The sequence below is a fragment of the Epinephelus moara genome, unplaced genomic scaffold (genome assembly GCF_006386435.1).
Source record: "Epinephelus moara isolate mb unplaced genomic scaffold, YSFRI_EMoa_1.0 scaffold277, whole genome shotgun sequence".
Lineage (NCBI taxonomy): Eukaryota > Metazoa > Chordata > Actinopteri > Perciformes > Serranidae > Epinephelus > Epinephelus moara.
The window spans coordinates 1-18,633 of record NW_026080394.1 but is presented as its reverse complement, the minus strand read 5'-3'; the positions used below and the strand labels follow the sequence as shown (position 1 = coordinate 18,633).

At 40.2% G+C, this 18,633-nt stretch overlaps 1 protein-coding gene across 1 annotated transcript; it reads right to left on the bottom strand.

Moving 5' to 3' along the window:
• Positions 1-11,443: 11,443 nt before the first annotated feature.
• foxa1 (forkhead box A1) lies at positions 11,444-18,131 on the bottom strand. Its single transcript, XM_050039745.1, has 2 exons — positions 17,745-18,131; positions 11,444-15,119 (listed from the first exon to the last, which is right to left on the bottom strand). The coding sequence occupies exons 1-2, from the start codon at positions 17,808-17,810 to the stop codon at positions 13,956-13,958; spliced, it is 1,230 nt and encodes a 409-aa protein (XP_049895702.1). The 5' UTR covers positions 17,811-18,131; the 3' UTR covers positions 11,444-13,955.
• Positions 18,132-18,633: the final 502 nt, after the last annotated feature.

Sequence of the window (18,633 nt, the reverse complement as noted above, 5' to 3'; positions counted from 1 at the left end):
TTTTCCATTAACGTCTGTAGTTACATTTACAAAGTTAGATCTGAACTTTTCTGTCATTTGTATTCAGTGTTGGGCAGTAACACCTTACAGTAATAATATTACAGTAATATTACTAATGTTACACTACACACCTGTGGTGTCTGGTGGTATTTTACCACCAATACATTCACATTCACATAATGGGTGTAGAAAAGAAAGGTGTCAAAGGAAGTACTTTATTGACATTAGTATCACTTTAAGGGCACTGGTATCATAATTCTTGTTCTAGAATCTCTAGTGAAGGTTTCCTCCTCCCCCACCTCCTCTTCTTCCTCCTCTCCCCCCGTCCTTCTCTCTAATTGAAGATCAGTCTGCCTTTTAGTTCATCTGTTGATTTAAGGTTCGTCTTTTAAACTCTCCTGTTTTAAACAGAAACTCTGCTCAGATTAATTTCAGAGGATCGCTGTGACAAATGTGAGGAAGCCGCTCTGACTTCATGTTCCCTAAAAACTTCAAATTAAAATTTAACTTTGACAACTTCCAACAAGTCGGTCAGACTGGAATCAGATGAAGCTTCATCAGACAAATCGGATCAGCTGAACACCAGAGAGAAACCGAACAGGACGATAATGTGGTGGGGGCGGAGCTGGACTCTCCGGTGGCGGTGTCAGAGAGAAGGACGCCGTCCTCAGAATTGCATCTCTGCTTTTTGCAGACGATGTGATTCTGTTGGTTTCATCACATTGTGACCTCCAGCGTGCACTGGGGCTGTTTGAGTATGAAGCAGTCAGGATGAGTCAGCAGGTCCAAGTCTGAGGTCATGGTTCTCTGCCAGAAACCAGTGGATTGTCCTCTCTGGGTTGGGAGAGAGTTACTGCCTCAAGTGAGGGAGTTCAAGTATCTCGGGGTCTTGTTGACGAATGAGGGTAGTGTGGAGTGTGAGATGGATCAGCAGTTTGGTGTGGCTTCTGCAGTGATGCAGGCGCTGTGCTGGACCGTCGTGGTGAAGAAGGAGCTGAGCTAGGAGGCGAAGCTTTCGATTACTGGTCCATTTACGTCCCAACCCTCACCTATGGTCATGAGCTCTGGGTAGTGACCAAAAGAATGAGATCGCTGATACAAGAGTTTCCTCAGCCTTAGAGATAGCATGAGGAGCTCAGACATCCAGAGGGTGGTCAGAGGAAGTAGAGCTGCTGCTCCTTTAAGTTCAAAGGGGTCAGTTGAGGTGGTTCGGGTATCTGATCAGGATGCCTTCTGGGCACCTCCCATTAGAGGTGTTCCAGGCATGTCCAGCTAGTAGGAGGCCCCGGGGCAGACCCAGAACACACTGGAGGGATTACATATCTCATCTGGTCTGGGAACACCTTGGGGTCCCCCAGGAGGAGCTGGAAAGTGTTGCTGGGGAGAGGGACATCTGGGGTGCTTTGCTTGGCCTGCTGCCTCCACGACCTGGTTCAGGTAAGCGGATGAAAATGAAAAATGGACAGTAAACTCGTCAGTCTGTGGCCTGGTCCACAAGAAAAGATGATCTGGAGTATGGTTCACATCAGGTTTGAAAACACGGTCAGTCTCCTGTGGACTAAATGCAGCATGCGCCGATCGTTGGTGATAAAGTAGGAGGTCAAGAGGGTCGATCATCACATTGTCTCCAAAATATAAAGCACAGCAGGCATAATGGAAAGGTTGACTCCATGGCGTTGGCTCAGTGTCCTGTGATTGGCGCTCTTTTCTACACAGTTTCTTTACTAAGATACCGTTAGCTTAGCATTGCAGCAGCCATTTGTCCTGCTGTCCACAGGAAGGGGGCAGCTCCATGTGTCCTGCCCCCCCCCTCCCCGGATGGGGTGCACAGGTTAGATATGAGAGCCAGGGGCCGGTCGTACAAAACACCTTAAGTTTTCTCCTTAGATATGTTGCTAAAGGTTTAATTTCTACTTAGCTGGAAGACTTACAAAAGGGTGTTGCACATCCCTTAAAAGGTTTTCTTAGTTAAGAGGAAATGTTAAGGCATTTACTGCGCTGAAAGTGAGATTACAACTGTAAAATTCTGCAGTTTCCATAGAGACCGTTTGCTTGCACTCGAGCTTGTAATACCCGTCATTGCCTCACAAAGTTCAGCTATAGATAGTAAAAAAAAAAAAAATGGCGGAAGTAAAGAAGATAAACCAATATGTTCAGAGTAGGAAAATATTAAACCTCTGGACTAATAATATTGATGCACTTGGCCCTGATCACACAGACGCGTTTTGCAGGCCGCAAAAACTGAATGCCACTAGTAAAAAAAAAAACCGCCTGCTGCACCTTTTTATTGTTGCCAGGCAACCACCCCATCACCTCCTAACATTCCCATGTAATCAATGTTTATTTCTTTTATTCATTTCCCCACAGTAATCAGTGTGTAGTTGCTGACATGTTGAGTCAGAGGGTACTGTCTGTAGCTCTGGTTGAGGGTGAGAGGCTGTCAGCAGATAAACAGAGATCTGTGTGGGTACATGAGACCCTAAAAAAGAGGCTGGATCATGGGGAGTACCACCAGTTGGTCCAGGAGCTTCTCCTCCATCATGGACGTTTACAGGCGTATTTTAGGATGACTCAGGGGCAGTTTGACAACCTGCTGTCTATCGTTGGGCCGTATAGCTCTGGGTATCCAGCAACCACTACCACCAGTTTCTCCTCTATTGTTTACCAACTGTAAACTTGTCGTGACCACCACAGAAGGCCCGCCTCTCAAATCATCTGATTGGATAATGGGGAAAAGGCTAAGATGACGTGGGTGCTTTTGGGCTCTGAGTTGAAGTTTCTTCAACTTGAAGCGTTCAGAGCGTTCTGGCAAAAATGCCACAAAGGTGAGGCGTGTTGCAACAAAAGCAAAAAGCTTCATTCGCATTAAGATTAATTACAAAAAGGCGCCTCCAGCTGCTAAAACACTTTGTTAGTGATCAGGTCCTCAGAGGTGTCAGGTTTAAACAGTGCGTAGATACTTAATGTAAAATGCTGCTTCAGAGGCTTTTCACTCTGACCAGAACACAGCTCTCTGAAATAACGATGAATACTTACTGTGGTCAGATTTAAAGATTTTGAACATTGTGCAAAATGTTGTCAACCAGCAGCTTCAGAACAAAAGAATCTGCATCAGACTTCTATCATAAAACAATAGACGACTTCACCTGCTTTTTTAATAGGCTCCACTTATTGGAAAATTATTCTAAAAAAAGCACGTAATGAAAGTGAGTAGTCGACTGACTGAATGTGGGAAAATGGAGACATACTGTTGAATGTGTACATATTTTTCTTAGTATACCTCGGGCTGTTCATCATTTGTTTAGCAAATGGATGAACTTTTTCAGAATGGACTTCTTTACATTAAAAAAACGACACCCCTGTTTTACAGAAAGTAGAATTTAAATTCTACTTTAACAAACTTCCATGAGTTCAGATTCACTGTGTTTCAGTTTGACTCATTTTAAATAAATATAATTCACGTGTCCACAAAATGTTTGTTTTAAAACAATATTTAGACCATGAAATCTGATATTTCAAATTCCAGCCGGTTACTGGTGGTAGCTACAAGTACATGTTATTATGTTAAACACTCTGTCAGAAGCACCACAGAAGAGGAACTGATTCACTGCCTCACAGCGATGTCCCTTTAGAAATTTAAACGGGTGAAACTTGAAATAATTTACTGAGAAACACTTCAATGTTTAAATGTAGTGAAGTACAAAAACATGGAAATTCTCGAGTACAGTACTTGAGTAAATGTACTGCTGACGGGTTTTTGTGTGTTTGACTGAACAAACTGCTGACGCTGCTGTTTTCTGAAGGTTTCACAAAAAGTCACTTTATATTCAAACACACACACACACACACACACACACACACATTAAACACACACACACACACACACACACATTAAACACACAGTCTGCTCTGCATACTAACACTGTCCAAACATGAGGACCAAACTGATTGGTCGACCTCTGCTGCAGTCCACACACACACACACACACACACTCACACTCACGCACTTATGTTGAGGTTCTGATGATGTTTGAAACGCTGCTGTTAAATTCGTCGAGTTTTAAGTTCATTCAACAGGAAAATTAAAGAGTCAGAGCTTAACAGACGGAGCTTTACTCTGAAAAGTTCAATAATATTTAAATAAAAAACAAAATAAAATTATTTTATTCTCTCCTAAAACTATTTTTATTTTGACATATAAATCTAAAACGTTGGAGTTATAAATGAAAAATGATCATTTTGTGTTGCATATATATATAGACATATAATTATGCTTAAAACCTTTGTGTAGACAGAGGTTAAATTAATTCACTTAAAACAGGAAATGAGATCCAACAAAATAAAAGAGTGGAAAAGACTTAACTGGTTACCAACCTGTGGCTCGCCACCATCCAAGAGGCCTTAGGAGAAATCTGAGAGGTCGTATGCAAAAAAAGAAAAATGCAATGGTGAATTTATACTCTTATTTATCACTATTAATAAAATTAATAATTAAATTAATAAGAAAAATCCCTGTTCATGATTAATTTCCTGGAAAGATTAATAATCGTAAAAAGAGAGTCAACTGAACCACACGTCAGTCCAAATGTTGGACGATAAAAACTCTCCAATAACAAATGAATAATAAAAAATGTATTTTTTCTTTTATGGTCATTTAGATTTCCCTGTAATTTCTACAAAATTATTCAGTTCTTAAAAATCTGTCAACTAAATTTATATTTTTTCCTTTTTCCAGTAAAACACTGAGCAGCTAACATTAAACAATAAAAGTTAAAGTGCTAAAACAAAGTGTCAGAAACTCTGATTGAAAAGTTTAAACTTCAGAAGTGAAATCTGTAAATATTAAAACGATGTCACCAAAAACACTGAAAATATAAACGTTATTTAAAGACTAAAACTGTTTTATTCGACATTCAGATAAAAAATACATCAGATACAAGTTCTCCACCTGACAACGTCAATATGGAGGTTATATGTGTGTGTGTGTGTGTGTGTGTGTGTGTGTGTGTGTGTGTGTGTTCTGCCCCACTCCCTCCCCCGCTGACTGGTTACCATGGTAACGGCGGACCACTCGTGGTCGACTTGGGTGTCCTGGTTTTAATCCTGCAGCCGTTAATCTGCTTGTTCTGAAGAAAGACTCAGTTTGTTGGAGCTCCAACTTCTGACGCCACCTGGGAGAGTGTGTGTGTGTGTGTGTGTGTGTGTGTGTGTGTGTGTGTGTGTGTGTGTGTGTGTGTGTGTGTGTGTGTGTCTTTGTGTTGATGTTTATATCAGGATCGCTGCTCTGTGATTGGCTGTCAGGACTTTTTTCTGGTTCTAAGTTCAGAGTGGTTAAGATAGATAGATAGATAGATAGATAGATAGATAGATAGATAGATAGATAGATAGATAGATAATAGAAAGATAGACAGATAGACAGATAGATAGATAGATAGATAGATAGATAGATAGATAGATAGATAGATAGATAGATAGATAATAGAAATATAGACAGATAGATAGATAGATAGATAGATAGATAGATAGATAGATAGATAGATAGATAGATGCTGACGAGTTCAGTTGAACTCACCTGTTAGCTGTTAGTCTGTATGATGGTCTTGTTGATGGTCTGGATGAGGATCCTATTGATGGTTTATGATGGTCTCATTGATAGAATGGTGGTCTTGTTGATAGTGGTTTTCTTGTTGATGGTCTGGATGGTGGTCTTGTTGAAAGTGGTTACGTTAATGGTCAAGATGGTGGTCTTGTTGATGGTCTGGATGATGGTCTCATTAATGGTCTGGATGATGGTTTCGTCGATAGTTTGGATGATGGTCTCATTGATGATCTGTATGATGTTGATGGTCTTGATGGTCTGGATGATGGACCCATTAATGGTTTGGATGGTGAACACATTGATGGTCTGGATGATGGTTTCATTGATGGTCTAGATGATGGTCCCATTTATGACTTGGATGACGGTCTTATTGATGGTTCGGATGATGGTCTGAATGGTGGTCTCATTGATAATGGTTTCATTGATGGTCAGGATAGTGGTCTTGTTGATGATGGTCTCATTGATGGTCAGGATAGTGGTCTTGTTGATGGTTTCATTGATGGTCAGGATAGTGGTCTTGTTGATGATGGTCTCATTTATAGTCTGGATGGTGGTCTTGTTGATAGTGGTCTTGTTGGTGGTCTGGATGATGGTCTTGTTGATGGTCTCGTTCATTGTCTAGATGGTGGTCACAGTGGTGGTCTGGATCGTGGCCTGGTTGATGATCTGGATGGTGGTCTTGTTGATGGTCTGTATATAGGTCTCATTAATTGTCTGGATGATGGTGATGTTGGTGGTCTGAATGGTTATGTGGTTCTGGTGCCTCCTGTCCCTCTTTATGTCCCTTTAGGTGTTCTTCCAGTGGACCTGTGATGTTGCTCTTCAGGTGTTGGACTCAGAGTGTCTGAGCTCTGGTTCATGGTCACCTCCTCAGTCCAGGACCTTGATTCTGTCCAGCAGGACTCACAGAACTCCAGTTACATCAGGTAACTTCCCTCCTCACATCTGATCACACATTCGTCTGGAACGAAATCAGATCTACAGATCACATATTGACATGCAATATATCAAAGATTATCAGATCAATAAATCTCCGTCTGCTGGTCCCCCGTCCCGCCCCCCCAACAGTTGGACAAACAACAGCTGTCTCTCTGTCTGTCTGTCTCTCTGTCTGTCTGTCTTTCTTTTACTTTGTCCCCTTCTCTCTGTGTATCAGTCCCTTTCTGTCTGTTTCCTTTTCCGTCTCTCGAACTGTTCCTATGTCTCTGTCTGTCTGTCTGTCTGTCTGTCTGTCTGTCTGTCTGTCTGTCTCTTTGTCTGTCTGTCTCTCCGCCTCTGTCTGTGTCTCTGTCTGTCCCTTTGTATCTGTCTCTTTTTCTTTCTTTCTCTGTGTATCTCTGTCCCTCTCTGTCTGTCTCTTCCTCCGTCTATCGAACTGTCTCTGTCTGTCTCTGTCTGTCGCTGTCTGTCTCTCTGCCTGTCTCGGTGTCTCCGTCTGTCTTTCTGTCCCTGTCTCTCTGTGTCTCGGTGTCTCTAGCCCTCTCCCTCTGTCCTCTTTGATCGTCCTCCTTTCTTCTTCTTCTCTGCCTCTTATTCTGGAGGGGATTTCTTCTTTGCTCTTTTCGTTGCTCGAGCACAATCGTGTTATTGGAGATAATTAATTCCAATCCCCATGAAAAGGTCTGAGTGGCCCCGGGGCCCCTGTTCGTGTCTTTCTAGTGGGGGAATGAAAGGCGAGGGGAAGAAAGGGGCCGAGGGCCGTCGTATTGTGGACGACATTTTCCTCCATAAGGCGCGAGTGGAGAGAAAAGCTTTCCTCAGATGATGCTGGGGGCCCCGGGGCCGCCGCCACCGCCGGAGGGCCCCGAGCAGCCCCGCTCCGCCCCGCCGGGAACATATGGCTCGTATTACAGCAGACTGGGTGGCACAAATATTTAGTTTTATTTTAATGAATGTTTAGAAGCTGTAATTCACACAGAGAAAAATCAAAATATAATAATGTATAAAAACAGATGATTTTATATTAAAATCCAGCGCTTAGTATTTTCAGCATTAATTTGTTTTAAAGTCCTCGAACACTTCACTGGAGTAAAAGTACCTCAGTATCATTCATCTTTAATGTTACTTTTCATTTGAACCATTTAATAATTTGTTGGCATCATATTTTTATCAGCTCATCATGTTTTCTATGAATTATAGAAATTTCAAAATAATTAAAGTACAAAGAAGTAGTCAGGCGGTTATGTGCACATTTATTTTAGTATTTTCTGCATAAATATATTTTCTTCTTTTTGATTTTGAATCTTTTGGAACAAATAACACCGAACAGAAGAATAAAATATATTAATATTCAGACGATATTTAGTTTAGTTGAAAGAAATATTAAAATAAATGTCATAATAACTGATTTTTTTTTTCCGGTCAAATAAAACGTTAAGATCAACAACAAACATAAACAAGAATTTGAAGCAAATAAAAATCAAACTGAACCAATTCTCAGGATGATTATTATTATTATTATATTAATGAATATTTCATTTTATCTTTTTGTCAGATTTTATGGAACAAAATGTTCTTTTAAATAAACTTTTACTAAAAACGTAATTATTAGAAATAGAATTGCTGCCTGGTAGAAACCACGTATCTCCACATATGGTGATTTAGAATTTGTGCTTTTTACAGAATTATTTATTTATGTATCTATTAATATTTTTATCATTTTTTTTATTTTAACTCAGGTTTCAACAGCAACGAAAGAGAGACTAGAAATAAAAATATAATTTTTAAGTGTTAATAAATAAAAAATTAAAATAAATGAACTCTGAGATCATTGACTGGTTTTGATGGATTGGGACACTCCAAAACACAAAGAACATTAAACTCCAGTTTGTCTTCTTTGTGGTTTTTATTATCATGTATATTTGTACTAATATTTTGATCTTGTTAGTGAAGGTTAACGTCTTGTTGAAGCTGAGTTTCATCTTTTACATCTGATCTGTTTCTCCGTCACAGGGTCACAAATTAAAGTCTGATTCATTTCTTTCCTCTGCACAGTTAATAATGTAGTCTGGAGATACGAGGTTTTCACTGCAGCAGTAAACAGATGAGGAGGTGTGTGTGTGTGTGTGTGTGTGTGTGTGTGTGTGTGTGTGTGTGTGATGTAGTTGTGTAAACACATATCTTAAACACACTTTTTTTGAGTGAAATTTAAACTGACTCTTAAACATGCTAAAACATTTTTTAAACCTCAACTGAAGTTTTTTTTTTCATCATATTTTATCATATTTTATTTTATCTCTCTCTTCAGTGATGACAGCTCTGACCCTCCACAATAAAAGCCTCCCTGTGTTTGGTTAAATCATGAAGGTCACCGTCAGTAAAACGGCGGCTGATCCTCAAACCAAATGTCATAAAACATATCACACATATCTCACACACATTACACAACCTGCAGCACATTATTTACTGTTGTCAAATGTCAGTGAACGCATCACACTGACCTAAAGCTCAGCTCTTTGTTCTGGTTAAATATTGATCAGTTAACTGAAAAATAAATATGTTTTCTTCACAAACGGAATCAGTCTAATTATCACCTCCTAATTATCTGCTCATTGGTTTAATCTTTGGGTTCATTAAACACGTATCAGTTTCTTATCTTAAATTAAAATCTCATTGAAACAAATTAAAACCAAATCATTGAATTTAAATGTCACGTGGCTTCGTTTGTTTGTTTTAACAAAAATAGAACAAACGAAATGTCTGTTGATTTTTTTTCTAAATTATGACAATTAATAAAAACAAAAGCACACAAAAATATTTGAGCTTCACAAAGAAAGAAAAACGGTAATTAAAAGAAATGAATCTATTTTAGTTTTTGGACATTTAAACATGAAACAAAAATACTTTAAAAATGCGATGGTGTTTCATTTGTTTACATAAAACAACAAACTGCTCGAAAATAAAATAATAAAAAGGCTTTTATTTTATAAAGTTATCTGAAATAACCATCCGACCACTTTATTTTATTTTAAATGTTTTTCTTTGTGTTTTTTAAATTTATATTATCATGTATAAGTATTTGTGGTTTCACATATTTGTCTATAACCTCCTCACACAGTCATGTATAAGTATATAAAGCCTATAAGGGCCTGTATATGACCTGCAGGCCTGTGTGTGCGGCTCCTCTCGGCTCCGTGTCTCCGTGCTGTCGGTCCGTGTCGCCGCTTCGGGGATCATGTTGGCGGGTAATTAGCGGCTAATTAGCGGATCATTTGAGACATTTCGCGGCTCTGCGGCCAAAATGTGTGAAAAAGCTTCAGATCAAAGTGAAATCTGTCGGGATGTGTTCAGGTTCACGGAGCGGCGGCGGAGGTTACAGCCCACAAAGACACTCGAAATCCGGCGACAGCGGCGGCGCTTTGAGGCGCTTTGAGGCCGCAGGAGGTTCACCGTGTTCGGCTTATTGTTCAGCAGCATGTCGGAGGAGGGAGACAGAGCCGAGAGGGAGCCGAGGGCTGCCGGCTCAACCAGAGTCCCACCGCACAGACACGGACAGGGACGGGGAAATATAAGGAGACAATAACAGCAAATAAACAAGAAGAAAACAACAAATAAACAAGAAGGAAACACGGAGAAAACTTCACACAAAGACAACGGAAAAAAATAGTCTGTCAAACAACAAAAAAAGACAACAATTAAAAATTAAACAGTAAGACGAAACAAGTGATGAACATCCATGAAATAAGAAAACATTAAATTTGGACACAAAAATAAAATAACACGCTGATTAACATTTTTTTCTTTCGACGTGAAAAAGAATAAAAATAAAAACGAATAGGCATTAAAAATAAACACACATATTTACATTTGATCTCACTGTCAATGTGGAGACCTCGTATCTCCACACTGTGAAGACAAGCACGCGCAGATTTCATTGTTTTATTCACGTGCATATTTTCATGAGGCCGATAAAAGGCCGAGCATCAGCGACACCGGAGATGCGAGGTTTTCACGCGGACAGACCGTCCACGCGCTGTTTGTTAAAACTAAACTAAGACAAACTTTTACATTCAGATTGAATAGGCTATAATAATAATAATAATAACAATAAAGTATTTTACATTAAGAATAAATTAAGTATTCAGTGTTTCTCCACCAGACTTTTATCCAAAATCTTCTAAATTATTTTAATAATTAATTATATGTAATTATTTTGACTGTAATAACTTTATAGACTCTTATTGAGATAGTTAATTCATCATTTATTAACTCTTAATAGACGCGTTATAAACCGTTAACAAGGAGAACTTTGGGTTGCCAGGTTGTGGCTGATGAAACTAAAAATAATCATTAACCTACTACTGATCAATAACTCTGATCACTTTTATTAATCAGTCCAAACCACGTTTGTCCAGATGAATGTGTTGATATTGAATTCTTTAGATGAACTGACGTGTTTTACGTTTCCGAGATACAAGGTTTTCATTATCAGACAGTAAAGTGCTTAATTAAAGATAACTGATGTGATGAGACACGTCTTTTTTAAATGATAAAAGTGTAAAGTGAAGTTCAGCTGTGACCCGAGCACAATCAATAATCAATAATCAACAACAAATCAATCAATGTTTCTTTGCTTTATTTGAAAATGACAGAATAAGTTAAGAACGTGAAGAAGAACAAGAACATGAAGAAGAAGATGAAGAACATGAAGAGGAAAAGCACATGAGGAAGAAGAACATGGAAATGAAGAAGATGATGATGATGAAGACCATGCAGCAGAGTCAAAAACCGACAAACACACAACAACCTGATGAAGAGGAAGAGGAGGAGGAGGAAGTCTGTCAGCCGCTTTTTTTCCAGAGAAGAGAAGAAGAAGAAGAAGAAGACCTCCCACTTCATTCATGCACATGGTAGGAATAATAATTAATAATCAATAATCAGTGATGGACAGAAGAGCTGCGATTTAAATACACCCAACAGGAAGTAGTTTCTCCTTTTACACACACAGTGAGAGTCACCAAACAAAGAGTCTCCAAATCTGTAGTTCTCAAATCAAGAATTTCTTTTAAACAACTTTTATGTTTCATCTCTGACAAATAATTTATTTTCTTTTAATTCAAATAAATGATTAATTTTCCCAAATAAACGATGTTCATGAGTCACAAAAGTCACCGATAAGATTTATTTTTTTCCAGTTCACTGACTAAACATTTAATTATTTTTACCATCAATGATTCTCAACAAAATTTCAGGAGTGAAAATCAGCTCGTAAAATATTATTTATTCTGACCCTTTAAAGTCCAGAAAATTAAAATACTAACTCAGAATTCAAATATTTTGTGTTCATTTATTCATACAAAATATTTAAATTGTTTTTATTCAATTTATTTATTAAGTTTCTGATAAATGTCGCTGTTTTTCCTTTTAGAGAACTGATGTTTTCAATTATTTGTATCATATATTACACCAAGACAGACACACGTGGACCTTATTAATCAATATAATCTGTTTGTTTTAATTCAAAATAATGAAGACAGAAAATAATTCAGCTAAAATTATTTTTTGTCTTTATTTCCTCATGAAGTTTGTATTTTATGTTTTAAGGCCTCTTTTCATTGATGCAAAAACATCACTGAAAAAAAAAAAAAAATACATGTACAGACCAAATGGTGGGAAAGCGATTAAAAATCTGCCCGGATACAGACGATGACAAACAGCGAGGCCGGAGAATGTTTGAGTGAACTGACCCTTTAAATGAGAGGCCTTTTTATCTGTGTGGGTTTCTCACTCTGAGGGTCGCGACCCCTCAGGAGGTCAGCTGAGAACCGACGAGGTCATGGGAGAAATAAATCCTGATCAAAAAAAATTATATTATTACAATAATCTGTCAGCGTCGCAACCTCATCATCAACAGGTGACCTTTGACCTGTGGGCCGGGGCCCTCTGAGGGGCCTCGGGGTGTTAATGACACTGTAAACATGATTCTGTCACACAAACCATGTCGCCATCTTCTTTATGAAAGTTTTTCTTCCTCATGCTCATGTAAACATAAATAAAAGAACATAATAAAAGCATCTGTGACGAGGACGACGGGTTGTTTTATTTGAATTTATTTTTCTTTCATTAACTTAATATTTAAATATCTTTAAAGTGAACTCAGTCTGATCAGCAGGAAAGCCCAAAGCCCCGCCAAAATAAAATCATGCAGTGTAAATACGAACATGTCAGAGAGAGCAGAGAGAATCAAACTGCTTCATTCAGTCACTGTGAGATCTAATGTACAGCATCAGTGTGCAGTGCATCATGGGAGCTGGAGTTGTGTTAGTGGCCTGCAGGAAAGAGATCTTAAACTTTGTGAAGTGACTTCAGAAGACCCAACACAGACCCCTTTGTTGGGGGTCTGGACCCACAGGCCAGGATCTGTTGGGGGGTCCAGACCCTCAGGTTTGGATATGAAGGGTGTTCCAAAGTCCAGACCCTCAGGTTGGGATTTTTTTGGGGGTCCCGACCCACAGGTAGTGATCTGTAGGGGGATCCAGACCCTCAGGTTTTAATATGTAGGGGGTTCTGGAGTCCAGAATCTCAGGTTGAAATTTGGTGGGGGGTCCAGGCGCTCAAGTTTGGATATGTAGGGGGTTCCAGAGTCCAGACCCTCAGGATGGGATTTTTTGGGAGTGCAGCCCCACAGGTAGGAATCTGTAGGGGGGTCCAGACCCTCAGGTTTGGATACGTAGGGGCTTCTGGACTCCAGAACCCCAGGTAGGGATTTTTTGGGGATCCTGACTCAGGTTGGGATGTCTGGCCCCTTTTTAATTTGAAATCAAATTACCAAAAACCAATTGATAGTCAAGTTGCAGTCTTTCGACTGAGTTCTGGTCTGTGAACAGTTCTTGACTCTCATATTAAACTTGAAGCTCTGGAGTCACTCGGAGGCTGAAATACATCCAGTAAACCAACTAGTACCAACAAACCAGTTTCTGTCTCCGTCTAAAACCTGTTTTATATTATTGCCATAGAATGAATACTGGATATTTATTTATGTTCAGATGGGTTTTTTTTAACCTGGAACAGTGTTTTTTTTAACTCTCCTGTTGGACCCTGTTGAGTTCAAAGACCTGTTGGGGTCCCGACTACTGTTGGGTGGAAACCGCTATCATGAGGGAACCTGCTGCAGCAGTGCGGCGTGTGACTGCTGGACTGTGAACCTTTGAAACATGAGCTCTAGTTGTTTGTGACTCTGTGTGTAAAAGGAGAAAACAGACCTGGGATCAGTTTGAACGTGTCTCTTAGTGTCCTGGTTTGGTCACAGTGCAGGAGTTCAGACCAGCAGCAGCAGAGTCGATCATCACAGTCAGACAGGAAGTCCAGAACGGCTGCATGCAGAGAGTAAGAGTCCAAACAGGAAGTGCAGCGGGTACTACGAAGTGTTGAGGAGCGGTCTGGGATACACCCCCTGGTAGTAGGATGCCTCCAGAGGCTCCATGGTCCTCCCCCCGAGGCCGGAGGCCCCCCCAGCGCCGTAGGAGGAGTACTGCAGCGCCTCGTAGGCCTTCAGGTCCAGTTTGTGCTGCTGCTCTGAGGACGACATTAAATTATTGATGGAGAACGGGTGGTTGAAGGAGTAGTGGGGGTCACCTTTGAGGTGCAGCTGGGACTCATGCGCCATGGAGTGGGGGGGTAACGATAGGGAGGACAGCAGCTGGGAGCTAGACACCTTCAGGTCCGAGGCCCCGCCGACGCCTCCCCGCAGGTCCAGACCGGGAGGCGAGGTCGTCTGGCTGGAGGAGGGCAGGGAGGAGGAGTCCAGGAGCCCTGGAGGTTTGATGGAGTCCCCAGAGGGAGATGCTCCTCCCCCTCCTCCCCCCTGCTCCTTCCTGCCGTCCGATTTTGTCGACATCTTCTTCTCGCACTTGAACCTCTTCTGGCGGCGCAGGTAGCAGCCGTTCTCGAACATGTTCCCGGAGTCCGGGTGCAGGGTCCAATATGAGCCCTTCCCCGGTTTGTCCGGCGAGCGCGACACCTTAACGAAGCAGTCGTTGAAGGACAGCGAGTGCCGAATGGAGTTCTGCCAGCGCTGCTGGTTCTGCCGGTAATACGGGAACAGGTCCATGATCCATTGGTAGATCTCGCTCAGCGTCAGCATCTTGCTGGGCGCCTGCTGGATCGCCATGGTGATCAGTGAGATATACGAGTAGGGGGGTTTGGCGTGCGGGTAGCTCCGTCGGAACGCCTTGTTGTCACGGCCACGGTTCAGCCCACCACCACCGTAGGCCATGCCGGGACTCATGGTGGGACTCATGCCCCCATACGGGTTCAGACCCATTGAGGCCTGTTGGGCCGACACCGAGCTCATACTGGATGGGCTCAGAGTCCCGCCCATTGAGGCTACACCCCCTCCCAAACCCGACATGGCCGCTGGGGCTGGGCCACCCATTCCCCCAACCGGGGCGGGGCTCAGACCAGTCCCACTGTATGACATGTTGAAGGAGCCTGACGTGGTCCCACTGCTGGACATGTAGCCCGACATGGAGCCCATCCCGAGACCAGAACCCATTCCACCGCCTGTCATTGGAGAATACACCTGCAGAGAGACCAGAGACAGACCAGTTAGACCAGAACCAGAACCAGTTAGACCAGAACCCATCTAACCACCTCTCATTGGAGAGTACACCTGCAGAGAGACCAGAACCAGATACACAAGAACTAGTTAGACCAGAACTAGTTATACCAGAACCAGTTAGACCAGAACCTATCCCACCGACCTGCCACTGGAGAATACATCCCCAGAGAGACCAGAACCAGACAGTTAAAATGAAACCAGTTCAAGTCCCGACAGACCAGCAGAGATGAGTTTATCTCTTCAGTCTGATCTAAAATGAAAATGTTTAGGTTTTTCTGCTTTAATTTAATCTTCCAGTTTTGTCCAGGTTAATGATCCAGTCCTGATCTGGTCCTGATCTGGTCCAGATTGAGCCAGACTACCAGCACAGGCACAGCTAACAATGAGTTATCAAATTGACAAATGCACATTTTATTTATTGATTTATTTCTGTTTCTTTTTTCCCCTTTTTTTTTTTTTTTTTTTTTACATCTGATTGATCAGTGGAGTCATTTTATGCTGTGACGACAAATTCAAATCTTCCGATCAACGTCAATAAAACTGCTTCAGTTTTTATCTGAAGGAAACAAAGAGTTCACAGAAATCACTCTTCCAAAAAAAGAAATACCCATCACTGATGCAAAAATAAACCTGAACTCGAAAAGATGAAACCCAAAGCTTTAATTTGAAAAGCTTGTCATTAACAAGTTAAGTAGATTTTAAGGTGTTCATGACTTTTCCCCTAATTATCAACCTAAGATGTTATTAAGGGATTACAAGGGGCCTCCTTAATTAACCCTTTATTAACCTCAGAACAACAAAACAAACAAAAACCGATAGAAGATGATTTTTAGATTTAAATTAATTCTTCGATTTTAGTTGTTTTTCAAACACTTAATACATCAAATTAATTAATCCATAATTGATCCCCTTAAATTAAATCAATAACTGATTACATCACCATTAATGGACAAATTAATACACAGCGCTTTATCATAAACAGTTATCAATCAGTTTAATCATTTAGGCTACATTTAAAACTGAAACATGAAATAAAATAATCTATTAATTATAATTGCGATTGTTTATTATTACTTTAAATCTGTCAAACCGTTATTTTAATGTCCAAGTTTCACTTTAGTGGACAAGTTTTCATCTTTTGACCATTTTAGCTGATCTGAGACCAGCTCACACAGACAGACAGCTGTTTGACCACATTTAATATTTATGAACACGTTTTATATTCAATATAATAATAAATGTACATAGCATATATAAGAAAAATACTAAATTACGTTTGAATTTCTACAATATTAAATCCCGTTTTGGGGGATTTTTGAATTTGACCTGCTCGCTGCTGTTTCTCCGCACTGACGGACTTTAAATATTTCAACAGTACAACATTAAAATCAGAATATAAACAGTAATATGACACATGAAGTTTATCATATTGATGATAATTGATATTGAATAACAAAGCGAGCTGATTAATAGCAACAACCTGCAGATTCACGAGCTGAATTTACATCAGATTTATCAAATCAGATCAGATCAATACATCAAATCAAAAAAAATTCAGGTGATTTTTATTTTTTATCAAATTAAGTTTCACTGATCAGTCACTTTACACACATCTAGTGCAGATGGTTCTTATAATATATGATATTAAGCATTTATATAATAATTAAAGCTCAGCACAGATTTCATAGCGGCCGAGCTGTCAAATAATCCAATAAGATAATTAACTTTATTATCAGGTGATTATTGTCCGTTTACACGTCACTAATAACCTGTCATACAATAGTAATTTTACACACAATATAGAGTGAAAATTTAATCTGCATATGACAGGGGTCCAAAATATGAGTTTGACTTATGGTTTGTATTCAGCTCATTTATTTTTATAAGGATATGTTACATATCGCTTCAAATTAAAATGTATTTCATTGTATTTAATAGCATAATTTAATTTCTCTGCAGCTCTCAGCTCTGACCTTATTTATTTATTTATTTATGATCTTTAATGTGATTTATGGGACCAGAATAAGTGTCTACATGAGGTGAAGTTTATAACCTGTCAGATTCATTTTACAGCGTTTTATTATTTCGACTTTTTAAATGTGACTTCCGGCTGAAATAAAACTTAATCCAACATAATAATATCAAAAGAAACTGACTGAGAAACACAGGTTGTGATAAATGTAAAGATCTGATCTGTGATCGGTCCATCACGCGCAGAACTCCCGCAACATTAAATATAATTGTCACTTTCACGCTCAGACTTTTTTTTTTTTTTACTTTTTTCTAAATAAAAGAAATAAACAGATTTATTATTGTAATTATAATTATTATTACTATTATTACAGTACAGACATACCAGCACAGTATCAAAGTTTCATGTCTCAAACCTATTTGAATTGTATCTCCACTTTTTGAAAATAAAATAAAGTTTGAGTTAAATAAAAGAACTTCTCTCTCTTAACGTCACAAACTGATCCCAGGTTTGATCTGGATTTGTCAGGACCTGATCCGGAGCGGTGTGACCCGGGTCTCGGACCCTCACAGTGCCTGTGAAAGCAGCGCTAAAGCGGGCAGAGTGTGACCGACCTCCTCGCTGTAGTATCCGCTCCAGTCCGGAGCCTCGTGCCCTTCCATCTTCACCGTGCCCAGCATGACGGGAGCCCGCAGCCGGAACCCGGATCCTGCAGGTCCCGCTCCTGCTCTCCCGCGCTCTCCTGCTCCTGTCCTCCTCGGTCTGTCCGTCTGTGTGTGTGTACGTGTATAAGGGTGTGTGTGTCCTGGTCCGAGCCGAGCTGAGCCGAGCCGGGCCAGGAGGAGCAGAGAGAAGCAGAGTGTTAGTGAGGCGGAGGAGGAGGAGGTGATGATGACCTGCGGACTGATGGGATCCTCCTCCTCCTCCTCCTGCTGCTGCAGGTCCAACCCTCCAGGTCTCCTCCTCCACACACACACACACACACACACACACACACACACACACACACACACACACACACACACACCAGTTGAACCAGTTTAATATCTAATGGGAAATATTTTTTTATTGGAAACAAGATGAAGATGTGAACTCACGTGCCTCTGTAATGATGGAGTGACTCTTCATTAATTATTAATGATCTGTGTTTAATTATCTTTCATCTTCATCTTATTCCTTATTTTAAGGGTTTTTAAATTTCTTCTTAACTTAAACAACTGAAACATGTTTCTGAGGCTCAGTTCAGTGACATTCAGATTCTTATTTAACAGACTCTCACAGGTTAGGGACAAATGAGTGGAAATATTTAAGGACTGAAATAAATGTATCACTACAGAATTAAGGGAAGGCCTTTCCCTTACTTTGTACCTTAATTAATAAAGTGTAAATATGGAGTCATTAATAATTCAATTAATAACGATACATTAAGATCCTTTGAGGTTTTAATCTTCACTGACTGTCGGAGCTGAACAAATTGCGCAGATGAAGACCAGTGAGTGAAAG

Bases quoted from the DNA above. Each gene is read 5' to 3' on its own strand.
- foxa1 (XM_050039745.1), bottom strand. From the start codon at position 17,810: ATGCTGGGCACGGTGAAGATGGAAGGGCACGAGGCTCCGGACTGGAGC. The intron at 15,120-17,744 runs GTCGGTCACACT...GTCTCTCTGCAG, and splicing joins GCGGATACTACAGCGAGGAG to GTGTATTCTCCAATGACAGG.